This window comes from Talpa occidentalis, unplaced genomic scaffold (genome assembly GCF_014898055.3).
Source record: "Talpa occidentalis isolate TD23 unplaced genomic scaffold, MPIMG_talOcc4v2.1, whole genome shotgun sequence".
Lineage (NCBI taxonomy): Eukaryota > Metazoa > Chordata > Mammalia > Eulipotyphla > Talpidae > Talpa > Talpa occidentalis.
Window position 1 is genome coordinate 109,604,758 of NW_026555331.1, and position 27,301 is coordinate 109,632,058.

General features: G+C 38.8%; 1 protein-coding gene across 1 annotated transcript in view; it reads left to right on the plus strand.

The window, feature by feature from the left end:
- The window catches only part of NPSR1 (neuropeptide S receptor 1), a 115,237-nt gene that overhangs the window by 19,441 nt on the left and 68,495 nt on the right, over nucleotides 1-27,301 (plus strand). The window contains 1 exon segment of the mRNA XM_037517801.2: nucleotides 3,969-4,101. Coding sequence (XP_037373698.1) covers nucleotides 3,969-4,101 — 133 coding nt within the window.

The window sequence follows — 27,301 nt, forward strand, 5'->3', positions numbered from 1 at the left end:
GAGAGAGTGAATATATAACTTGATTGTTAGTTACAAGAAAGCTCAAGTAATTCTCATAAAATTACACTAAACAATGGAAAACTGAATCTAATGAGAGAGAGAGGCAGGAAAAGCCCATTAAGATCTATACAACAGAAATGCCAGAAAGAGAAGTCAGAGAAGAAGTAAAAATAAAAACAACTGTAAAACACAATTTACTTGACTTTAAAATTTGAGTTTTTTAATATGAAAAGCTCAATCATAATGACAATAAAATTAATTCAGATCAATTAGTATTTAAATTTTGGGAGTGTTAGGGTGAAAGTCCACCAAATATCTGTACCTAAATCTCAAATAGATTAAGATAAAGACAAGAGAAATATCTGTGTCCTCTACAACACAGCACTCATATTCCCTATGTGTGTCTACATGGGAAAATATTGCAATCCTGAAATATTAAAGACAGTAAAGGTGCCACAGAAATATGCACTCCGGTGTGTGGAGATTCAGAAGTTAAAAATTCAGAAGATTCCTAAAGTAAATATTAAAGTGAAATATAAAGTTTACTTAGGAATTAATTACAAGAAAAACTTGGTCACGTACTATAAAAGAAAGGACAGTCTATCAAAATGTAAGGAAGACACGGAACTAAGAGTTAAATCTGTCTTAATAACATGTCCATGAAATTTCAATACAAATGCCAAATAGGATGTCTAAAAAAAAAGATTATGTTAAAATTTACTAATCATCTGGATAGAAAAATAACAAATTATTTTAATAGACCCTGAGGGGAAGAGGAGTGGAAGCTATAGAAGTAGGTTGATATATTATTTATCATAATGTGATATCCAAGTTTAAATAATTCTTGATGGTTATTAAAAATTAAACTTTAAATAACATTAATTCTTTAGTAGTTAATGCATGTGATAAAAGAGAATGGATAAGTTTTAAGTGGCTAGAGGGGGGTAAATGACAATGAAAACACCAATGGCAAAGAAAATGTAAATGCTGAAAAATAGAAAAGTAAAATGAGAAATACCATGTAAATTCTTACATATCACCAATCATAGTTTTTTTGTAAAAATCACAACCCAAAGCAGTCTCAATTTAAGTCAAAATCAAACATTACCAGACTGCATAATTTTCATGCCTCAACATGGGAACTTGCTTCAGTCGCCCCAAGCCCCAGTGTCCAGCCCCATCACTGGGCTTCCCTCCTCTCCCCTCCCCTCCCCCCTTCCTGAACGTTCTCTGGTAATGAGTGTGAGGGTTATTCTTGCTGTGTTTTGCCAATTTGTTTTCTTTGGTTATCTATATCATACTCTAAAAAAGAATGAAATCAGCTGGTAATTATCTTTCACATTCTGACTTATTTCACTTAGCATAATTACCTCAAGCTCTATCACTTTTGTCCCCAAAGATACTATTTCATCTTTTTTAAAAGCTGACTATCTTACTATATTTTTAGCTTTTATCTGTCCTTGTGCTTATTATACCGGGAGACAGTATAAAATAGTAGTAGTGTCTTTTGTTAGTCTACCTGAGTGATAATTCTCATTATACAATTTATTTGCTATATGAATTTGGGAAAACTTAATTCCTAAATGCTTCAATTTCCTCAATTATAAAATGGAGATACAAACAGTGCGTACTTCAAACAAAGGTTGTTGTGAGGATGGAAAACACAGATCCGGGTACATAAAATATGCTTAGTGAACACTAGCTATTGTGAGTGAAATTCAGCATCTTTTAATTTGTTAAGGGCCCTCTAATTTCCTTTTCTGTTAACCTATATTAATCTTCATTACCCACTTTCTTCGTGGGCTATTAACATCTTGATATAGCTTAGAAATTAGTCCATTGCAATGAATTACAAAATATTTTCCGGGCTTATAAAAAAATTGGATGCTAATCACAGGAGATATTTGGTAGAAAATGAAACAAATGGTTACAAATATGTAAGTAAACAAATATGTACATTAACATATAAATACTACTAAATCAGATCTAACAAATTAATGTCAGGACAAAGGTAATTCAAGGCAAAAAGAATTGTGCAGAAAAAGCAATTGACTCCTAGTAGAGATGAACTCTGTAGCAAAGACATAACGCAGTAATCAAATAAAAAATATCACATCACGTTAAAATACAAAAAAGAATTCTTACGAGTAGAAGGTAATTTTAAGTTAGCATATAGATAATTTGATAATATTCAAAAGTTTCATTTGTAGATATACAATGAATTTATTTATATTTTAAAGATTTATTTTTATTTATTTATGCATATAAAAACTGGGTTATAGGCCAGAGGTGCAGGGGAGTGAGAGGAGTCACCAGAGACAGAGGGGGGAGCAGAACAGGAGCATATACTGAAATATACTGGTGAGGGGAGCAGGGGCAACACAGGAGAGATCTGCTGTGCCATATGTGAGTTAGTTCCCTGGCCACCCTGCGTGTGGGTGAAGAACTCAGACAGTGACCGGAAAACTATTTGGCACTGTCCTTGGCCAGTTTTAGTGCCCCTTACTGCCCTGTATCATACAGAGATCAGAACCAACAGGATTATACAAATTTAGAGACGGAGAACAGAGAGACAGAGAGAATGAGAGGCAGCTAGAGAGAGACTAATTTTAAGGGCCTTGTTCACATATTTGTGGAGACTGGCAAATTCATAAAGTGGGCAGAAGTTTGGAAATTCTGCCACAATTTCTTTCTGTGTTCTTTAAGGAATTCCTGAGGAAGAATTCCTTCTCGTCTGAGAAACCTCAGTTTACGTTCTGAAGGCTTTCAATAAATAGGATGCAGCCTACAATATTATGGTGGGTAATCTGCTTTAGTGAAAGTCAACAGACTGTGGATATTAATCTACAAAATGCCTTCACAGCAACATCTTACACTATTGCTTGACCAGCTAACTGGGCACTATAGCCCAGACAAGTTGATACATAAAATTTTACCATCACAAGGTGTTACTTCAGGCTCTTATGTCTTCCTCCTAATAGGAGAACCATAACAGGTTTCCATCTTAAACATGTGTATTGTTGCCAGGATTACGCCCAGACCTTTTGGGCTAATATCTCTTGGCTTTAAATTCCAGACTTGCCTCGGGATCCTCTTGGTCCCCTGTTCTTTTCCCATGGCTCAGCCTGTCCTGTCTCTGTGTCCATCTAATCCCAGTTTCCTGAGCTTCTGCTTACTCTGGGCTGTGGACTTTAAACAGATGAAAAGCTCTGTTTGAAGGGATTGTGGAAAACTTTTATGAAGTACTTGGCATTTTAAATAAGTAACATTCCTGATTTGTTTTTATTTTTACTAATTATATACTATTCAGTGAAACTTCAAAATAACTATATTATAAAATTCTGTCAGAGGAAAAAAGAGTAAAATAACCCATAATCACATCACCCTAGAATAACCACTCTTAACAGTTCAATACACTTCAGGGGTTTCCCTAAGTATATAATTTTGCAAAGTTGTAATCATACCCAATATACAATTTTATCATGTTTTTCCACTTAACATTGTATATAAGCATTTTTAATGTTGCCATATAGTCTTCAGGGCTGGCTTTGATAATAACTACACAATAGTTCACTGAATTGAAGTGCTTTATTTACTTAACTATTCTGTTATCTTTAAATACGTTCCAGTTTCTTCTTGCAATAAAAATGTACATCTTTGTGATTATAGTGTTGTTTTTCATGCCTTAAATTCTTTTACATAGATTTAAAATTGCTTGGTTAAAAAATATAATTTTTTTTTGTCACTCGACATAAATTTCCAGATAGATTTTTTTTTAAACATTGCTTCAATTTTCAAAGCTATAAGTGTAAATAAGGACCACTGTTCTTTGATTTCTTGAGAGGAGGCTGTTGACATGTGGGGATATGAGGTGTGGGGGTAGACATTGCAGCACCAAAGCCAGGCTCTTGCATGCGGGTGAGTACCCTGGTCCTCACTGGCACTTTATGTCGCTTTGTTTCTCACAGACTGAGCAGTTGGTGACCTTGGGGGTCCTCTTTGTTTTCACCATTGCTGGAAACTCCACTGTGCTGTTCTCTACATGGAGGAGAAAGAGGAAGTCAAGAATGACCTTCTTTGTGACTCAGCTGGCCATCACAGGTTCGTGACAGTGCAGGAGGGAGAGAAGCAAGCTGAGAGGAAATTCTATGGCTCCTCACTTTTTATTATTTTACCAAAAGAAATAGTATACCAACAGGCCAAAAGGCATTAGAAAACCCATGTTTAAATATTTCTTTTAGCAAACTTAATACATTTAAATAGCCGTAAGATCCCATTATAAAAATAACACACTAACAACAGATGTGAAGAATACCATAATCGGTGTCACCAAGTGGTTCTTTGGGGTTTCACTCTCCCTGCCACAGCAGCCTCCACAGTTCACCACAGTGATATCACCACATCATACCATACTATGAATCTAAGGCCTATATCCCTATATCTAATAATAAATGAAAAGTGTCAAGTACTTTGTAGATCTAAGTCTGTGGGCATTGCCTTTGAAATGTAAGTGACATGTACCATAATTGTTGGGCATAGTATAAGAACATAAGATCCGACCTGGGACCAGGATACTTAAATGTGTGTTTGGGGGATGGCCATATAGTATGAATGCCTTGTGCCATGAGGGAATGGTGAATAAGATATTCTTCAGTTACAAAATTATTTATGAAACAGAGACACCCCTAGAGATGGGTAGAATCCAAATTGGTAGGGTTCATGTTCAAAGACAGATGACTTTAACGACTGTTTTGGTACATCTCAACTTGTGCTGTATTCTCAATTGTAGTAATAACAGTGGAAAGTTCTTTGAATTTAGACTTGAGTCACAACATACAAAATTATGACACTATAAATTATAAAAGGACCTTAGCCATGCTACCCATTGTTGATAGCCTGAAATTCCCTCTCCGTATCTACAACGTATAGCAAGTCCCTCTACTTGAGCTGAACTACAGTAACCAGCCTGAAAGGCAAAGGCGTTGTTGAGAAATCCAGAGATGGTAAGAGGAGCCTGAGTCACAGAGGCACTTAGGTTAGGAGAAAACTCCTTTACTCCCTCCTATGAGCAGGAGTGCCATTTTCACTCCTATAATTATAAGAGTCAAGGGTTATTAGTATCAACCAGAAAATACTGAGATGCAGAATTGCTGGATGAGGGTGTATTAACTTATTTTCACTATATTTCTTCAATTACAACATTGTAACTCACATTGTGCAGAACTATTCTTTTAGAGAGTAAGAATTAAAAGGTGATGGATTATGGGTGCTGTGGGGGTAGGGGTGGTTTCGTAATACACCTAAAGAGGAACAAATCTCTACACCCAAGTCATATCAGTGTTATAAGTCAACATTACCTCAATTAAAAAAATCATACAATTTTTTGAAAAAAGAATTTAAAGATGGCAAGGATATGAGTTTGGAAGTTAAAGTGCTATCAATAATGGTTAATGAATTAAATTTTATAATGTCAAAAAGTGTATGTTCTATTCTAATTCATAGTCAGCTATATTAATCCAAGTTTAATTTCTAATGAATGTTCTTCTACTCTTTTTTATTTATTAATTCATTCTGGGAAAGTTCAAGAAGTCAGTTGAGGAATTTTTTTTTAATTTCCTAGAGGAAAGTTTTACCAATGGTCTAAGGTTGATCTAACTTCCTACATAAGATATTAACTTTTATTCCATATACATGTTGCCATGATCTCAATCCTTTGATAAAGGAGCTAAAATGTCAGAATGTAAGATACTTTGCTTAGGAGTCAACTGATCCTTGAGATTGATGTAAATGTGACTTGAGTCCCCTATGTCATGTTAATGTCTTCCCCAGGATTTTTTCAAATGTTCTAGACCTTGTATTCTTATTCATCACTTCTGGTTCTTGCTTCCTAATTCCACTGACCTTTTACTTGCTCTCATGAATATCTTACCTTGCCTAGTTGGTATTTTTATTGTTAATTATATTAGTCTCTGTCCTTAATAACACACTTGGCTCCCTTTTCCCTTATTTTCTTTAAAATCACCTCTAGAAATATGTATTTCTATATTTAAAATACTTTACTAAAATATTTCAGGCAACAGAAGGATAGTGCATCACAGAAAAGCAGTATGTTGAAATTGAATATTATATATTTTCAAAAATTTCAGCTACCATCAAACACTTCTCATTTACCTTGCTCTAGCCTTATGTCTTATTACTTTTCTACTTTCTTTCTCCTTCAAATGTTTATTTATCTGAATTATGGAATTCTGTTTCACTTACTGCTTTGAAACTGTGGCCTTGGGAACATTACATCTTTCTTAAAAAGTCAGCCATCTTTTTTAAACAAAGGAAGTTGCTCCCTTAAAAATCACCTCTAGCCAGTTGCAATAATAATCAGACAAACATACACATTTTTAATCTGTATTTCTGGATGGCAAGGGAGCTTTGAGCATAAAATATAGTCAAAATAACTGATAAAGGAATAAATAATTGAAATTTCACCATGAGTTATATTAATCTAGGCTAAAGTAGATTAATCATATTTACATATGTCAAAGATAACAATAAGCTAGTCTTAATTTGCATATATTTTGCAAATGTGTGCCCCTCTGCCTTTAAATTTTTTTCAGCTATACTTGAAATCCAATCCCCAGGACACAGACTGCGGTCAAAAGCAGCTTTGTTGGCACCATTGGCCCCATCATATATGGCCTGAGGGCCCGCTGGCACAAGCTGCACTTGAAAAAACAAAACCCAACCTGAGGGGGTGGTGAGGAAGCAAATATTGTTTAAAAATGAACAGTGATGTAAAAAATAAAAAAATTAATAAAACAAAACAAAACACAGCCAAAGCAGGAGAGCTCTTCCAGCACCCCTGCCCAGTGTGAGCAGGCCCGGTGGGGCTCAAGCTGGCAGTGGTGTTTACCCGGTCAGGTACCCCGTCCCTGGGGAAGGCAGCACAAAGCTGGATTTGGTTTTCTGACCAATCAACTACTCTGTGCCTTTCAATTGATTAGCTAAGGGCATTGATATTTGGGAAATCAATGAAATCAGTATAAACAATTATTGCCAATTTCTTATTTTTCTCTGGGTATATTTGTAATTTGTTTCTATTCTTTTGTTCTCTTATTTTCTTCCCTTGCATGTTGATAGTTACTTTTTATGTAATATCCGCTTCCATTTTTATCTTCTTGGTATTTTTGTTATAATGTTACCTGTGGTTTATGTGTTTGGTTCTGTACTTACAACCGATCTTTAGTTGTGAGTAAATTAATTTTAAGCTCCTTCCACCAGTCCCCATTTTCACTCTCCCCTCCCATTATACTATCTGATTTTATAGTCTTATTGCTACTAAATGAGGGTTCATTTTTTCATTAATAGCAATCCCTTTAATATTTCCTGCAAGGCATGTTTAGAGGAGATCAATGCTTTAGGCTGTTACTTATCTACATTTCTTTATCACTCCTTTGATTTCTGAGCATTAGCTCAGAGATTAGAGGCTTCCTGGTTGCAGGTCTTTTCCTTTCTGCACATTGAAAATGTCATGCCATTCCCTTCAGATCTATAAAATTTTTGCTGAGAAATTTGCTGATAGTCATACAGGGCTTCCTATATGTGTGACTCTTCTTTTTTTTCTGGTTGCTTTAAGAATTTTCTTTTTTTTAATTGTTTGTCATTTTAATTATAAAGTATCTTGTGTGTCTGTTTGGGTTTATTTTGTTTGGAGTTCTTTGAACGTCTTGGATCTTGATATTTGTTTTCTTCCCCAGTTTGGAGAGGTTCTTAGCAATTATATCTTCATATAGGAATTCTACCCCTTTCTCTCCCCCTTCTGGAATCCTTATGGTTTGGATGCTGTTCCTCTTGATGCTGTCCCCTAAGTCTCTTTTGTTGTCTTCATTTTTTTTAAATTATTTCCTCCTTTTGTTGTTCTTCTTGGATGGTTTCCATTACCACATTTTCTGTCTCAATATTTCTCTCCTCAGCCTCATTGAGCATATTTCTGATTTCCTGTGTTGCATTTTTAATTTCAACGATTGCATTCTTTATTTCTGTGATTTCTCTTTAGAGTTCTCTCACTTTTTTTTCCTGTCCTTGTGTTTCTTGTCTTGCACATCCATTGCTCTCTTAATTTCATCAGGCTGCTGCTCTGAAGTATCTTTGAGTAGTTTGGTTATTTCCGTTACATTACAGATTTCCCCCAATGTTTTGTCTTGATCCATTGACTGGGGTGAATTCCTCTTCTTCCTTGTTCTATTTGATGTTCTGTGATTATTTCTATGGATTGAGCTCCATGACTTTTCCTCCCAGCCCTATTGTAATGGTCTTGCTTTAGAATTGTACCCCAAGGGTGCTGTTTTCAGATGCTGTTCTTTCTGTTTTTGTGTTGGTTGAAACCTCGACCCAATCAGAATCAACAAAACTCAAGAGCAGCACAGGCTGATTGTCCACGATTCCAGTCTGTAGGGTGTAGACCAGGTAGGGCAGCTGATTGTATGTGATGGTTGCTGTAGTAGACTATCTAACTCAAAGCCTCCCTCAGTGCTGCAGCTGTGTGAGCTGAGGATATGCCTCTGCACTCACCATCTGGTAAAGGCTAATTAAGTTAAACCACTAGTAGTGTTCTCCTAGGAGCCCCAAAATTCAAATGACCTTTCAGCTTCAGTCTAATTCTAATCTCAGCAGGCTTTGCTGGTAGTATCTTTCTCCTGAGCCTCTGGCAAGAGCAGAGTGGCCAGGAACCTGTGGACTTGGTCCACATGCTACTGGGAGAAACTGTAGATGCATAGTAGTTAGGCTTGTCCAATGCCTGTTAAGCCCAGATGGGGGAAGGGCTGATGCTTCTCGGCATCACCAAGCCAGCTGCCATTTGTTCTTACGGTAAGGGGAGCTCATCCATCCAACTGTAAAGCACAAGGAGTTGAGCAGAAGGGTCATTTCTGTGGGTGGTAAATGTTGTGACTTGTCTACTAGAAAAAGCCTTCCCTGCTCCTTGGTGGGCAGTGAGAATACACAGAGGTTCAAAGTCTGATGATTGCCTCCAATCTCAGGAGGAAGAAGGGTGTGGGTCCTTCCTGCCTCTGTGCCATGAGTAATTCTAGAGGACTGTGCCCTCAAAATCCTGCCCCTCCTCCTGGGGTGCTCAGTTCCATGGCCACTGGGAACTGCACAGCTGTGTGGGCCCCTGTGCTCTTTGCCAGTGCTGTTTGCGGCTCCGCCCTCCTGCTCCTGAGGTTGTGACAGCACTGGTTCCTGACAGCCCACCTTCAGCCACGCAGGGGTGTGGGTAATCAGACGCCCTCTCATAATAAGTTAATATAAAATGAATGAGATGTTAAGTCATTTTCTGGATGTACTTAGGAAATTATTTTCCTGTATCTGGAAAGTTTCCTAGATGTAGTTTCTCCTCAAGTCTTAAGGTGGGTTTAGTGAAAGAAACTAAAGAAAAGCTGGAAGTAATTATGTGCTCAAGAAGCAAGATATTTATAGGTAATTGTTGCAGAGATGGTGAAAGTCAGTGTTTCCAATGTTCTAGGAGGCAAATTGAGTGTCATGGAAAGTCATTAGAAACAGGGCCACAATAATTGAAGCTATGCTTTATTAAATGCTTATTATGTACATGACTCTGTGCTAAATTCTTTATATTATCTCATTTAATCCTACAATTTAGTCCTGTCATAATCCCCTTTCACAGACTGGGAAGTTAATGCTCAAAGAGGTTTAGATCTTCCTCTAAGTCATGCCATGAGTGGAGGACCAGAAATTCAAACACAGGCAGTCTATTTTCCAATAATATTATTTTTAACCATACCAAATGCACCTTCCCAGGAAGACTGTGTGTGGGATAAGTGACACATGGGCACACTGAGCCACCTCAGGATGGAAACCCAGTGACACAGAGTGGAATGGAGAGTCTGGTGCCATATATTTAATAAATAAGTGGGGTTGAACAGCTAGAGCTTAAGAGTAACTAGGGATGATGGATATAAGAACTGAAGACAAGCCCCAAAGGATGGTGAAAGTGCTGTGATTTAGTTTAAAATATCTATAGCTGAGCAGTTGGCTGGTTGCTAGCTTCCACAGTGACAGCAGGATTGCCTCACTGGCAGACAGGCAGGACAGGGCCCCCAGAAATCGTCCTGCTCCATCTCAATGCCCCTCAAATCTGTGAAATGTCTGAATTGACTGTCACTTGAACGCTTCCTTGATGCCTGTTAAAGTGATAATATTCTAAACACTTATCCCTGACTTTTGTTTATTGCCTCCAAGAGTGAGTGAATTTCTGAGAGTTCTTAGAAAGGTAAGCATTCTGGGGCCAGTGGATGAAAAGGAGTAGGGACGAGGCCAAGGTCACTGAAGACAAATAGACAAATTTCACCCATTTCAAACTTTTTTTTAAAGATTTATTTATTTAAACCAGAACCAGGGTACAGACCAGATGTGCGGAAGGGTGAGAGGATTCACCAGAGACAGAGCGGGGAACAAACAGAACAGGTAGACTGACTGAAATACACTGCTGAGGGGAGCAGCAGGCAAGACAGGAGAGGTCTGCTCACCATGTGGGTTGTTCTGCGGCCAGTGGGGATCAAGCCTGCACTGCAGAGGCTGCGACAGCTTCACAGTGCTGTGCTCAACTGCCTGCCCCACCAGGCAGGCCCCCATTTCAAACTTTTTCACTTCAAATTCTTCAAGGGGAGGCATTGAGGTTTTATATCAATGTATAGACAAACAAAATTTAACAGTTTCAGATTTTGTAAAGAGCTAAATGTGGCAACATTTTGAGTTTGCGATTTTAATCAACACCCCAATGGAGATGTGATTTTTTTTCCAAGTAATTATTCTTCTGTCAACTATTGTATTAAATTATCCTTTAAAATAATACAAGAATTTCCACAGTGTGGATGAATATATTGCTTTGCCATTGTTTTAGGGTATTCAGACTTGAGTTTAGATATCAGCAATCCTACTTCCTAGCTCTGTGACCTTGAAAAAGTGACTTCTTCGGATATCATTTTCTTAAAGCAAAAAGTGGGGATACCACACAGAGCTGTGGGGAGGATTAATGAGATCATATCTATGAAGTAAAAAGCCTAGAATAATTGTATGATAAATGCTAGCTATTAATGTCACCACTGTAGTAGTTTCACTTATTGAAACAACTTTATCAAAATTTTTTCATCACCTGCTGAAGAATGAAAAGGCGTGTTGTTAAAAAGTCCCTGAAAATAAAAGCCTATCGGTTTATAGAGTCATACTAGTTCCTAAAGTTAGGACAGGATTCTCTCTGTTTTTCGGTAATGATACACAGCTACTCACATATAATTTGTTTATTTTAAAATGGAAACTTCTGTTACACTCTAGCCAGTGTATCAGAGAAGAATCCACACCTAATTTGTCTGTTTCCCACTGTTACTCTGGAGGCACTCATTTGTGAAAACAAAGAACAACTCACTTACCAAGACACTTTAATGGAGGGAGTGTTTTCATTTGGCTCCTCTATATTTTGACTCATTCTCTTCTCTTCCACATTTTTTACTGCTTCAACAACAGTGTTAACTTACTCTTCTCTACATATTCCATAATGAATTTTTCCTCTAAGATGAGTCTTGAGAATGGAGAGAAACCAGATCTTGAAGCTGCTATTTTGGCACATTCTGCAATTTTTAGCACTTCCATTCTAACAATTTTCTGGATGAATTTAATGGTTGTTTATATTTTATGAGTTAAAGTGCCAATTAAAATTTATTAGTCATTTATCATCTTGAAGACTAACTTGTCGGTTTTATTCAAATGTAATAAAGAAGGGGAGCTAATGAGACTAACTCCCATTGAGAATTCAACAAACGAAAGAAAGATTTTTTTGGGCACACATTCAAATAACATTCTTCTTCTGATAAGGCCAAATCTTCCCATATTGGGAAAAGAAATTAGCTTTGCTTGAAGCACTTTCTGGAGAGCAATTTACTACTGAACTAAAGAAATTACCACCCTCAAAACTTTCCTGTTAATTACCTTCCAGCAGAGAAAATTGAGAGGTTCAGAAAGGAAGGTGAGGCCAGGTGTGTTGAGGTACATAAGGCCAAAGGTAGGGTTCACTGCCTCTTTCCTATGCTGACTTCATTCACCTTTATTTCCTGGATTTTGAGTTACATACTCAGTTCACTTATTTACTTCCCTGGGGACCACCCTCTTACAGAATAAGAAGGAAAACTGCAGGGTACCCTGAGTGGAAGTTGTCCACAAAGAAAGACATCGGCAGTCTGACTAGAAGCATAGATAGCATTCTACATGATTGTTAGTCGTGCATCTTTGACTTTCTTTATTCGGCCCAAGTTAAGATAAAAATTTAAGGAAACTCAATTTTCAATCAAGGCCTGGCTATCTGGAGGCAGCAGTGATTTCCTGACTTTCTGGACTGGTTATTGCAGATGTAGGTTGACTTTCTGGGCTTGTGGACCAGAGTTCTATTTTTATATACCTTTCAGTATCTGCCTTATTATAATCAGTCTCAATATATTCTTTGTCCTTATATTTTTAAATTTGCCTTATTAGTTATAGTCTACAAATTTCCTCTAGTCACCTATTTCATAGGTAAATTAAATTTCTATTAAAAGCATTCAATTGTCTCATATTTTATACTAATATTTTGTTCAATAGTTATTGTATAAATTTTTATCATTTTTATTAGGTTCCTAAAGACTCCTCATTAGGATATCTTCAATGTAAGCTTATGAGCTTCATCTCTCTGTTCTCTTTCTCTCTCTCTCTCACACACACATACACACACACTCACAAAAAAAATTAAACCATTGACACACACACATACACACACATCCTTTTAGTATTATCTTTGACCTTGCTTTAAATTTTATTTGTGTGATATTAATATCAGGTTCATCTACTTTCTTTTTATTGCATCTGATTGCTAAGCATTAAATTAAAAAATAATAATATGGTATTTTAAAACATATTTATAGCATTTGTCTTCTGCCTTGTGCTTATGCTTGCAATGATTACCAGCAAGTATTTCTATGTTTACATATTTCAGTGCACACCAAAGATTATCTTCCCCATTCTGGGTACCTCTATTCTGATACAACTTTCAATTTTCTGAAATACTTTGGTAATTTTTCCCCTTTCACAATTGTTGGTTGAATTGGATTCTCAAGCAACTGACACTTATAAAAATCTTTTTCTAGCAGCCACAAAAATGACAATATGTAAGTGCATAAAAATCTTGAATTCACAACACAGATCTGCAAATATGTTTCTCCATTGACTACTGAAATTTCATTTTACGAAGGAGAAGTCTAAAATCAATCTTATTATGTCTTTACAGAATGTCACATTTTCCTTTGTTTCCAGGTTATGTTTTGTTTTTCCCTTTTCAGGATTCATGCTTTTACCTGCTTATATCTGCTGGTCTGATAGGTCAGTTCTGTTACTTTCCTTATAAGATCTTTTGATATCAGATTAAAATGGTTTCTTTGCTCATTTTTTTTTTTTTAATGTCTGAATGTTGATGGTGTTCCATTTGTTCTGATCTGATTCAGGAACACTAAATATCCATAGGCAATAAATATGATTTTTGTCTCTCATCATTTAACTATCTTGGTCCTATTCCTCTGCATTTGAAAGAATTATCTAAACTTTTCCTAATCATTGATTCGATTTAGATTCCATTATCAGCAGTATTAACTCAACTTTTATCATTTTCAAAGTATCTAAAAGTTGTTTTTCTTAAGGTTACTCTCAAAACATTCATTGTTAATATCTAGTGCCTTTTTATTTCTGTCAGTTTTTCAGTATTTCCCATTCACAACTTATCTAATGTGTTATTACCTCATCTTTTGCCTTTTATTTCATAATGTCACTGTTTCTTAAAATGTACAAAGAAAACAAGACAGACGCCAAAAATTTAAGTGTTGCCTAATCAGTTTTCCTATGTATATTCTTTTTTCCTGACATTTGTGCTCCTTTCTACCTAATGCTACAAAATCTCTCTACTATCTGACTTACTCTACTTAAGTATTCTTAATTGGCTAACATCTAATAAATGCATGTGCCTTTCATGCAGATTGTTCCTACAGTGGCTTCACAATACAATACCATCACTGTTCCCTACTCTAAATGTTTCAAAAGAAGCTGAACGTTTCAAGAGATAGTCTATGCTTATAAAGAAAATCATTTTTGAGAGGAAAAGAAGGTATTATCTTATCACTGTGGGAATGATTTAATTAAAAGAAAATGAATACTTCCTCAAGAATTCTCTTCTTTAGAAAAATTGGGTTGCTCTTGTTCCTTACCTCTACTTCAGCACACTGAGAACTAGGAAAGGAACTCACCCTCACTAACCCTTCTTTCTCTCTTCTCTAAAATGAAGGGGTTATCTGAATGATCTTAAGAGGCTAGACGTGATCTAGATACAATAGCCCTGTAATTCTAATTAGAAATTTCTGATTATACAAGTTCAGGGGAATTTTATCTCTTCAGATGTTTGCTAATTAAACTATTTTGACTATAACATGTGCCACAGGCCATCTTTATAAATGAGGCTGTTGCTTAATAATGGTAGTATCGGGCTCTGACCCACATGATGGAATGTGGTGATAATAAGGTTGACTCCATATCCTGTTGCTTGCTAGCTCCCTGGGCTTCCTGCTTCAATATGCTACAACTCCATATTTGACTTCTTTATTTGTTCCTTCCTTTCCTCATTCAACAAATATTAAGTACTTAATATGATAAGAGATTGTACTAGGTACAATAGTGCCCACACCCCTATCCATGGGGGCTAGATTCCAAGACTGCCAGTGGCTGCCTGAAACTGGGTAATACTGAACCCTCTGTATATTATGTTTCCACTTGTATACATATACTTAAGATAAGTCACAGTAAGAGATTAACAAAAATAACTGCTAATAAAATAGATTATAACAATATACTATAAAAAATGTTAGATGAAAGTGGTCTTTTTCTTTCTCAAAATATCTTGGTATAGGTAATATTTTGGGATCATGCCTGACCACAGGCAACTGAAACTGTGAAAAGGAAAATTGCAGATAAGGGGGAACTGTTATGCTAAGAATGCGGTAGTAAATTTGATTATAATTAACATGGCAAATAATAAAGCAGTGAAGGGAATAATTTTGTTTTTATCATGTAAAGTTCATGAGAGGAACAAATAAAGACGTCAAATAAGCCTGGGGCTTGATTTGCTTTGGCAATTCAGCAGTATCATCAAGGATCCTGTCCTGATGGTAAAAGGCATCATCCTAAACCTTGCTCCCATTTCTTGTTGTATTCATTTGCTGGGGCTGCCAAAGACTGGGTGGCTTACACAAGCAAAATTTATTTTCTCATAGTTCTGGAGGCTAGAAATTCAAGATGGAATTGTTGGCTAGTCTGGTGTCCTCTGAGACCTCTCTCCTTGGCTTGTGGACAATTGTCTTCTTGTCTTTCCAGGTCTTTCCTCTGTGTATGCAAATATCTGTGTTCCCAGCTCCTTTTCTTGTAAGGGCAAGTTATCAGGACCCAACCATATGACCTCATTTGACCTTACTTACCTTTTCACAGTCCCTATGTTCAAATACAGTCACATCCTGAGGTACTAGATGTTCAGACTTCAACATATGATTTTGGGAGAAACACAATTCAACCCATAATAGACACCCACCTTCTAATAACTCAGGAGAACCCCTGTCCACGTGGGTGGAGGAAGACTGGACTTCTAGAAGTTTTCTCAGCAGTGTAAGAAGGCACCCTTCCCAGAACAGTTCTTGAAAACATTTACATGTACCTCACTGACTTACTTTAGTTGTATGTTCTTATTTGAATCAACCAGTGAGAACTAGATTTATGGCTGTACCAATAAGCTGAGGCTGAAGTCGAATGTCCCTCTCCTTGAGATCTAGCTTTCCCCAAACATATGGGCCAAATAGGTGGGAGAGATACTTGAATTAAAAGCCAGAGTGCTTATCAAAAGATGTCACAGTGGTAGCTGTCCATGCACACTACAAATGTTAAGAGGGACAGAGAGACAGAGTCCTCACCCTCAGGAGCATCTATTTATGGTAGGGAAAAATATTTTTTTTCAGTTCTTCAGGACTGGGGCAGCCAGGCACTTAATACCTGTATTCCAGAGGGAAGAGTAATATACTTCTTCCCAGGAGTTGGGGCCTTCTGATATCGTTAATGATTAAAAACACTATAACACTGCCTCAGAAAGGGAATATTTATAAAGTTATGATGCTATCCTCTTCCATGTAACATGGGAGAATTAACACAGATAAACTATAATCATGTTTCTCTTCCTGATGCTCATACGGAAAGGTGAGTGGTAACCACCAACCTTCAAGGTGTTTACAATTATCATCCTTTCCAACCTTAATCCAGACTTATGAGCTAGATACTCCCATTTTCCATATGTGTATAATGAAAGGGGAAGTGTCCTGCCATGAGCCTTCAAGAACCTCCTGTACACTGCCCCCTCACCTTCCCCCTGGACTTGACACAGGAATGAAGAACTTGGAGTCGTAAATTGTCATTTTCCTCTAAAAGAAACTTAAAAGTGCCCATATCTGTTCAAGGCCCCTTTGAGAATTGGCAGCCTGCTACCTTTCCAGGACCACTTGCAGTCACTCCGAGAATCCCCAGGAGTGTGAGAGGAGAGGCCACTCTGTCCCATGCAGCGATGTCCCTGGTCCACCCATTACCGGCTTCATTCAGGATGAATTTTGCCAAAAACTCTAAGTGTTAAGAACTGGTTCCAGTACCTAATTTTGGTAATTAAGGGAAATTTTACAGCTTCCGGTGACATAATTCTGGTTCCTTGGTCAGTAACAACAATGTGGCAATTTTTATATGCACAGAGATTGGAAAAGATCTATGATGAACTTTTTCTGCCACAAAAATCTCATTACATCCTCCTGAATCCCCAAGGTTTTTATACAATTGGGTCATTGTATCAAAATTCAAGGAATGAACAGTTGTGTTTAAAATGTATTGATACAACATACTTTCTAGGCAAATACAATTCCTAATACTCCAGACTTATAAATCTACTACCTTACTGGCCATGTCTAACAATGCTCTTCTTCATTCACAGTTTTCCCCATCTCAATTGGATCTGGCCTTGCTGGGTGGGGTGGGGGATTGGGGTAATGCTCACAGGTGGGGGGCTGAGACCAGCTCTCCTCAGCTCTACCAAAACTGCCTTCCCCCTGAGACCATGGGGCTCACGAAATCATGAAATCATCTGACTTTGAAATGAGTACATCAGAAATTTGACCACTTCCTGCCACCTCTATTGCTTCCACTGTTTTGAACAATCATCTCTTTTTTGGCTTACTTCAAAAGCTTCCTAATAAGTCATCCTGCTTCTATATTTCCCTCCTCATAGTCTGTGCCAAGGATGGCAAATTATGTTCTTCAAGTGAAACCAATCAAATGCCTGTTTTCATAAATATAAGTTTTATTGTAACTCAGCCAGGTCCATTTGTTTGCTTATTGTTTATGGCTGTTTTTGTGCTAAAATGGCCAAGTTGAACAGATGTGACAGAGGTTGGATGGTCCCCAATACCCAGAATAATTACTGTCTAACCCACTAATGAAAAAATGTACTGAGCTCCATGTTCTCAACTCAGCAATCTGAGAGGTCCTTCTGAAATGACAGTCAACTCAGGTTAGGCCTCTGCTCACATCCTTTCTATGTCTCTCCTTTCTCCTAGGGAGTAGGAGCTTTCAAAAGGTTTTATGATCAGAGTTTTCCGTTACCTCCCTGACTTCCTCTCCTGCCACTCTCCCCCTCAGTTGCTCTGCTCCTGCCCAAAGGAGTGCTTGCTGTTCTTTCAACCTGACAGGCATAATCCTACCTCAGTGCCTTTGGACATGCTGTACTTTTCCCCAGATATCTATATGGCTTACTATCTCTTGTGCTTTAAAAATCATGAATACTATTTTTTGGGACTCTATTTATCCAACTTAATTGATACAGCATACCTGTCCCATGCCCTAGAGTTCTTGAGATTTCCTTCACTCTGATATGCTTTTCCTATTTCATTTTTCACAGCCATTGTCATCTTCTACTATGCATTAATTTACTTATGTATTGAATTTATCCTTGATTTTTGGCCCTTAAAATGAAGGACAGGGATCTTTGTTTTGTTTAACTAGAACTGAGAAAAGGGCCTGACACAGAGTAGTCATTTGCTAAATATTTATTGAGGGAGTTAATGAGTAAATGAATTAATGAAAACTAATACAAACTATTTATAGGTTCAAAAACTCTACTAAGCACTGTGGGCGCGTACACCAAAATAAAATGTGATATGTTGCTTTACAGAAAGAATTTATTATTACATACACAGTTGAAGGAGTTCAGGAAGAATACAATGGAATATAATTATCACTAAAGTGACTAGTTTAGCCAAATATACAGAGCAGATTCAAGTTGAGACAGAGCAGTACAAAGTACTTTGGGAAGACTTCATGCAACACATGGAATTATTTTCCCTATTTGCTTCCAGGTCAGTTTCTGTCACTGAGGAGTACAGACAGGGAATTGGAAGAGAGATGGTTGGCCTCACAAAGCAGGAGCAGATGGCAAATACAAGATTATCATGGAGGCTGTCTAAGCTGGTTCTTAGAAGTCATTTGATTTCCTGTTTTGGTGCTGCAGGTAGCTAAGATCACATTAAGCTTTCTAGCATTCAGGTATTTTTGACTTTGTGAACTCAAACCAAAGCTTCCCTGAGCCTTGAGTCTCTAATTTCTTGTATCTAAAATCTTTCCTGCTTGGAAAACCTAAAAAGCAACTTTTTGACCAAACCTGAGAGGTTTGGTTAGTTTGCAGAAGAACAGTTATTCCCAGTAATTTCTTTTTCTTGTGAACATGCCTAGAATAAATATTTAATGGTTCCTTTAAGGAGAGGAGAAAAAGCAGAAGGATGAAGGTAAGAAAACTACTCATTCTGAACTACCTGTTTCTATATTCTGCTGTTAGTAGCTAAGTGTTCTTTGTGCTTCCTGTTTTGAAGTTCAACAGCCAGGAATAGTCAGATGCTTGCAAAGAAGTTCTTAGGCCATTAGGGGAAAGACTTTTCTATTTGCTCTATGTTAGATAATTGAAATGCTATCTTTGGTCTGTGGCCTGATTCAGTGGAAAATACTAATTTGGGATCTACTACACACAAGACTCTCTGCTAGGCCCAGCAGGGAAGAATGACATTAGCAGGTAATAGTCTTTTTCCTGGGGTAAAGAGCTAAAGAAATTTCAAAGAGGATGAAACTATATTCTCATGTAAGAAATAAGAAAGACCTTTCTGGAAGAAATGTATCTTAAATGATAAGTAGGTTTCCCATAGAGATATGTGGGGAGCTGTTCTAGCACAGAAAATAGGATACTAAGAGGTATGTGTGTGTTCAGAACATGACAAACAGGCTTGCTTGACTAGGGAACAGGAACTTCAGAAAGGGCTGCATTTACAAATATAAGCACTAGAAGCATCTTACAGGCCAAAGCAAGTGGTTCTCAGTCATCCTGCAGGTAAGAATCATTTGTAGGAGCAGTTTAAAAATCCACAGCAACACAACAAAACAAAACAAAAACCACTGATGTCTATCGTCCACACCAAAGATTCTGATTCAGTTTGTCTGATGCCAAACTAAAAATGAGCAATTTTGCAAAGTTTCCCAGATGACCTTGATATGCAGCCAGCATTGAGAAATACTAAGAAAATGCCTGCCTATCTAGTAAGGAGCCTGTCAAGAAATACTCGCTTCTGTTCTCTGCTGTCATGGTTGGGGAGATCTGAGATTTGTTTTTTTTTTTTTTTTTTTTTTTTCAAGTTTTTTGCTGCTTTCTGGCTTGGGACCAGTGGCGCTTTCACTTGGTTCTGCTTCCAAAGCAATTTTATTTTATTTTTTTTGTTTGTTTTTTTTTTTTTGTTTGTTTGTTTTTATAATAAATTTTATTTTTATATTACCCCATACAATTGCAAATGCCCCATTCTGACCCCAATCCTTCCCCTCCCGCCCCCCACCCTCCAAAAAGTGTCTCTGGTTCATAGTTTTTTGTTGATTTTGATTTTCACTTTCTTATATTCATTTTCCTGGTCCCTTATTTAAGTTTTCTAGATTCCTGCTATGAGTGAGACCATCCGGTATTTTTCTTTTTCTTTTTGGCTTATTTCGCTGAGCATGATCCCTTCCAGCGCCATCCATGTTGCTGCAAACTGCATGTGTTTATTTTTTTTTTGATTGCTGAGTAATATTCCATGGTGTATATGTACCACATCTTCTTGATCCAGTCATCTATTTTTGGGCATTTGGGCTGTTTCCAAAGCTTAGCTATTGTAAACAGTGCTGCTATAAACACAGGGGTGCAGGTGCTCTTTGGAATTGATGTTTCTGTGTCCTTTGGGTAAATACCTAGGAGTGGAATTGCTGGATCATATGGAAGCTCTATGTTTAGTAGGTCCAGAAATCTCCACACAGCTCTCCATAGTGGTTGGACCAGTTTGCACTCCCACCAACAGTGCAGGAGAGTTCCTTTTTCTCCACACCCTCGCCAACATTTGTTGTTGCTAGTTTTTTTAATATGTGCCATTCTCACTGGTGTAAGATGGTATCTCATGGTAGTTTTGATTTGCATTTCCCTGATGACAAGTGATGTTGAACATTTTTTCATATGCCTGTTGGCCATTTGCATTTCCTCTTCAGAGAAGTTTCTTTTTAGCTCTTCTGCCCATTTTTTGACTGGATTATTTTCTTTGTTGTTGTTGAGTCTCATCAGCTCTTTGCAGATTTTTGTGATCAGTCCTTTATCATTAGTGTTGGGTGCAAAAATGTTCTCCCAGTTGGTGGGGTTTCTCTTTGTTTTTGTTATTGTCTCTTTTGCTGTGCAGAAGCTCTTTAATTTGATGTAGTCCCAGCTGTTTATCTTTGCCTTCACTATCACTGCTTTGGGTGATGTGTCTGTAAAGATGTCTTTGATGTGCAAATCCGAAATATAGGAGATCTGAGATTTGGGTTCAGGCGTCTTAGAGGAGTGTCCTCTCCATGGCTGCAGAGCTGCTTGGAAGCAGCCGGAAAGACCATACAGCTTACTTCTCCTCACTGGCTGCACATTCTTGTCAAAAGTGCTTGACAAAAGTACCAATGCCTGATCCTACCCTCACCTATTAAGTCAGAATTTGAGATGGGATTCAGGCATCATTCTTATTTCCATTAATTATTCTACAAATATTTGCCACATCATTTAATCTTGATTTCCCTATTATAACTGACTTATAGGGCCTCCCCGGTGGCGCAGCAGGTTGAGCACAGCGCTATGAAGCTGTCTGCAGCCTCTGCAGTACAGGTTCGATTCCCAGCCGGTCAGGGAGAAACCCACATGGCGCAGCAGACCTCTCCTGTTGTGCCCACTGCTCCCCTCAGCAGTGTCTTCAGTCTGTCTGCCTGTTCTGCTCCCCGCTCTCTGTGGTGACTTTTCTCACCCTCCCACGCCTCTGACCTATACCCTAGTTCTTGTATAAATAAATAAATCTTAAAAAAAAAAACTGACTTATAGTTAGTTCTCTAAGCCACTTCATCATCACCATGTGCCTTATAGCTATTTGTGCACATCGTCTCTCCCAGTGTACCATGAGCCCTCGGAAATCAAGAACTAAGGTTTGCTTTGTTTTGTTCTTTTTTATAATCTCTTACCCCTTGCACTCAGCACCCAGGAGAGTTCTAACATAGAATATATTTAAGTAAATGTTTAACTACTTATCTGAGGCTATTGATGCCGATCTGAAACTCTCTAATCTACTTTTCCACTTCTATTACTTGCCGTATTTTCTTTAATAATTTTATTGAAGTAATAGTGTATTCGATTTCAGGTGTACATCATATAAATCAACATGTGTATAATCAACTACATTAAATTCACCAATAAAAGTCCATTTACACCTTTACTATACAGTTGACCCCTTTAGCCCCAAGTTTCCTACCCCTTACCCACTCCCCTTTTGGTAATCACTAACTTGGCCTTATATTCTATAAGATTGCTTTGTTTTCTTTAATCTTTTTGTTGGTGCTTTGTTTTTATGTCCTTTCTTCACAGTGTATTCCAAGTTATCATTTCAGAATTCAAATCCAATATAGAAACTGAGTGGTGGGCATAATAGTTTAAATACAATGATGTATTTAAGGCGTTAATTACATCGTTTGATCATTTTTGTGTGAGAGGCATTGACAGTTGATAAAATTCCTCAGTGATTCAAAAGGGCACCCAAGATTAAAAACCACTTCTCGAATGATTATTGAAGCCAGATTACAGAAGCCCCTGACACCCGACCAGAAGTGGCAAGTAATAAAATAGGGCATTGGGTCATCGCTGTAGTCTTGATCAGAGGTAAAACTTAAAGATGTGTTTAAGTGTACAAGCCTAACTAAGGAGGAGACTTAATTACTTCTGAGAAAGTGCTTTATTCATTTCTCAAAGGACTTATGTAATCAGCTCAGTTCTGTTTCCAGTTTCCTTCCTGCCATAATTATTTTTGTCTCCATTTACTTGCCCTGATAGCCTTATACTCATTTGAGTATCTGTCAAAGGGCCACATTGCAGTATATTAATTCACTTGCTGAATGTTACAGCTTGAATTCCCATCTGCTAGTTTTATTAAAATCTAAATGGGAAAAAAAATTCTACATTATGTAGGAGAGGCATGCGAGCAGTCTGGCCCCATTAGCTATTGTCTGCAGTAGAGATGGATGACTAGTGGTCTTGATCTTAAGGACATAGCTCTTTGGCATTGTTAAAAAGACACACAGACTGGCAGGGAGCAAACCTCCTGGATCTGTTACTACCCTAGCTTGTCCCCACAGCAAACAGAATCTCAATTGTCAGAGCCATCCTGGTGGAACAATAGACTACAACTGTGAATTTAATAATCTAGGACATAATGACTTTTTTTAATGAATATGCATTTTTCAAAAGAGCAAGCACATTCATGGTTTTGCGAGCACGGTCTTGTGATGGGAGGGCAAAAGCCAAAAAACTGTCTAGAGAGAAGATAGGGAATTTGGGTGAAAATGTCATCCTCTGAAATTCCTCCCTTATATCTCACCCTCACCCCCATTCAAAATTATAAGTTCTGGGGAAAAAAAAATCTTTTTTTGAAAAATTAAGGTCATTATCTCAAAGGCATGAAGTGAAATCTCCAGGTACCAGAAATGAAGGGCACATCTTAGGCAGGAAGGTGGTAGGAGCTGAGCCTGTAGAACATATCGAGGATCAAATGGAACACTTAGGGGCTCTGTTTCACATCTCTGTGTGGAGGCCACACCTCCAGGATTAGAGCTGGGCTCCCTCAATAAAGTCTGGAACTGGGAAACTGCATAGTCTATAACAAAAAATGGAAGCTTTATCACAGAAAGTCCATCAACTATCCCTTGTCCCAGATCCCTCCAGATATAGAAACCACAAGAAATAGGATTGCAAACCCACCGTGCACCCACTGGATACCTCCAGGGATCATCAGTCATGAAAACAGCATTCCCTATTCCCGGTCACTGATTGCTGTGTAACATACCGTCCCAAATGCCAGTGGTTTAATTTTCAGTTTGTTGTCCCTCGTGTTTCTGAGGGGGCCGGAATTCAGGAAGGGTAGAGTGAGACAGCCTACTTTTCCCCCTTGGAGTCTGGGACTCAGTTAGGAATAAATAGAATGGCATGACTAAGTGCTTTGCAAGGGCAGCCGAGAAGTCTCCTCTTCATGTGGTCTCTCCAGAGCTTCCTTCAAGACTGGCACCTGGTTCAAGAGTACCAGGCAGAAGTTGCAAGGGTTCCTATGGAAAACCTCACTTCTTCCACATTCATTGGTCAGGCAGGAGTCATGGCAGCAGCCATAATTCAAGAGAAAGGGACCACACCAGGACATGGATTAGGAACAGGGCTGGTGGGTCCAGGGACACATCTGTGACAACCAGTGCCCACACAACTGGACTTAGGCAGTGTACCAGAGTGTGGCTGAGATTGTAAAAATCCTGGTATAAAAGTCAAATAGAAACACAGATTCAGAAGAAGACAACCTGATGGGACCCTTCAAAGTGAGTATAAACTACCTGATAGAAAAACTCTCACACATGAAAGCACTTGCAAGACTCCCTCAGACTTCCTAGTGATGACAGGCCCCTATAAGTGGAAATGGAGAGAAGGAAGGTGTCCACTTACCAAAACTGGTGTCTTAGTTCCAAACTGGACAGACTAGAAGGCTGAACAAGTGGGAGTGCACAGGGATGACCATCAGAGACCTAGAAAGCTATTCCTGACCAGCCTCAGGTGTGAAACAGAGCTGAAGTGAGGACCACAAGGGCAGATATGCTGCACGGCGATTTCGGCCATGTATCAAGAAGTGCTGTAGAGACCTGAGCCAAGTGAAGATTTCCTATTATTTTGAAGGACTTAAATGCACATTCATGTCAATAAGAAATTATTGTAGGATCACAGCCCTTCCACCTCAGCCCAGCAACCATGGTTTCTGAAAAGAAGCACCACCCCACGCCCCAGGCTGGTACAATTCATGGTGCAGACATGTGGGAGATTAACACAAATGGCAAGTCCATTGTGCTTCCTCTACCTGGAAGAAGATGAGTGGCAGATAACTGATGTAAGACAGAGGAGCTGGCTGTCAGGGCATCTGCTTCTTGGCAGGTTCCCCTCTGTCTGGCAGATGCTGAGAATAGAGCAGAGGGGTAATGGCCTTGTAATTTGAGCTGCTTGAAAGGCAGCTGCTTGCAAGACAGCAAAGAGGAGAAAAATGATTTTAATCAAGGTACTCACGCATGTATAGGTGATGCAATCCCAAGCCAGCACTGTGTTGTAATAAGCAAATGGGAATGTGATTCCAGAAAGTCCTTCTCCTAAAGAAATCCTCTTTCTGACAGCCAATCAGGTTTAAGCAGATTGTAAAGTTGCCCAAGCACTAAAGCATTTAAGATAGTCAGGAAAGGACCACTTCATTGGAGCCTCTACCAAGGACTTACCAATCACACTTACAGAACTTTCTATGTGGCCTTATCTTAAACTTGTGACAAAAGTAATGCTGCATATTGAATATATTCCATTTCCTCTTCTTCCTTTCTGGATGGGGTCTATACCTTTTTCAAAGTTGGGTCAGAAACATGTCAGCACGTCCCCAGGGACACACTGAGGGGAGTCATGGAGCAGGTTTGCAAGGCAAGACTCCGTTGCTCCGTGAGCAGCCCTCTTGCTATTTATTAGCAGTAATAAAGAAGCTTGATTGTTTATGTGAAAATGGCAGGAGGAGCAGGGTTTAGGGGAGAAAAAGGGTAATCAACTTTATGGGGAACTGGAAGGGACATGTGAGCTACATCTATAGGGTGGACTTCCTGTGCATGTACTTGATGTAATTTCTGAGCTACTCCCAGACCACCTCAGACCATGGCCGCAGATCAGTCAATGGCTACCTAGGTGTCCCTGGCTGCCTCGTGACGTGGGCCATTGGTTTAATGCAGTCATGCAGGGGTGCCTTATCCAAATCCTTCACACACACAAGCATGCAGAGAGGCTATACACACACAGGTGCAGAGGTCCTAATTGGTAGAGAGGTCACAGTTCAGGCCAATGAACTGTGAACAGAAGTGCTATATTACTTTCAAGATAAACCCATGAAAAGGCTTCTATCAGATTGTCTTAGGATGTCCAGTCTGTCTCTCCATTTTCAGTAACAAGTGCAGAGGCCTGCTGTGGGGACAGCAGGGTCTTTAGACCACAGCAACCTGAATCATTGAGTCTCTGCAGGTTGTTTGCTTACTGCAGGCTCCATCGACTCATCTATTCTGTTACTCCAGAGATTGGGGGCTCATCTTTGTAGCCCCAGGGGTACCACGATGTTGAGACCACCACATGGAGGGTCACTTAATGGGTGCAGCTTGAGGGTAGGGAAGTTCCGTGTCCAGATTGGAGGGGTGAAGATGTCAGCATTGGTTAAAAGCAAAGAAAGAGGCACAGAAAAGCTGTGATGAAGTGTGGGTGGCCTCCAGATTTGAGACACCAGGACATGGTGCAAACAGTGCTCAAGACTGAGCTGTTCAGGACTTGATTTACAGATGGATATTTCATATCAGAGCCCATTTGGCAGATAATAGACTTGAGGAGAAAAGTGTGCTTTAAAATCTGCCCATGGGGTCCTGTTGCTTGCACCCTGATTATATGATGTGACCCCCAGAGTATAGCCCCCACCTCAAGAACCGCTTTTAGAGGATTGTTTTCTGTGATTGGGTTGTTCTAAAACAACCTGCCTTCTGTCTTCAGCTCCTAAATACCTCATACAAGTCTTATAAGCCCAAGGAAAGGAGAGAAACAGTTTTGACATGATTAAGAACACACATAGATTTACAGTTAAGGCACCAATGAATCCTGGAGATTGAAGAATAATTATGGTGTAGGATAGAATAGAATGCTTGCAGGAGTCTTTGCTGAACACCGATGTTCTGAATGTAAGAGCAAGAGGAGGAGCAGCTGTGGTGAATGGCATATGGGCCAGAGGACCTGGCCTGCCACTTGACAGCACACATGGGAAATCAGAATAGTGCTCTGAGACTTCCTCTTCTGTAAACCAGAGATAACATCTGAGCACTTTGCAGATGTGACCTTATCATCACACACACACACTCAGAGACTTGCAAATTCAGGAGGTGTTGTTACCCTACTTTACAGATGAGAAATTACAGGCTCAGCAAAGTGCCCAGTTTACTCTATGATAGAGCCCTAATTTGAACCCAGATTCAAAGCTCTTAACTTTCCTCTCCCCCTCCTTCCCTCACTTCTGTCCTTCCTTACATTGAAGTAGCATTACATTACAACACTGTAAAAGTGTCAGGTACACATCTTTGGAAATCAACATAAAGAGACAAAAGAACTACTAAAACCCACTTTTTTAGTCTTGCAGACTTGGTGAGAGAGAAGGCCCCCAGGGTCAGCATGGAGCACAGAGGTGGGGCATGGTGTTTGTTCTATAACCCTCTGCAGAGCTCATGGCATGTGATCACTATTCAAGGACAGGATGAGCACTCACTACCTAATAATGGGGGAGATTTGCATAATAAATGGAAAATATGATGGTAACATGGCTGATTATGACGGAAAATACCCTCAGAGTACAAGCACCAGGCAGGCTGACACTTCCCCATCCCTGCACCTCTCAGGGGGGAGACTGCAGGGGGATTTCCTTTCCTTTCATTTCGATGCTGGTGCCTGGCTTAATTTCTGCAAAGTGGTTTTCTCTCATGATTTAGTTAGGAGTAAGGA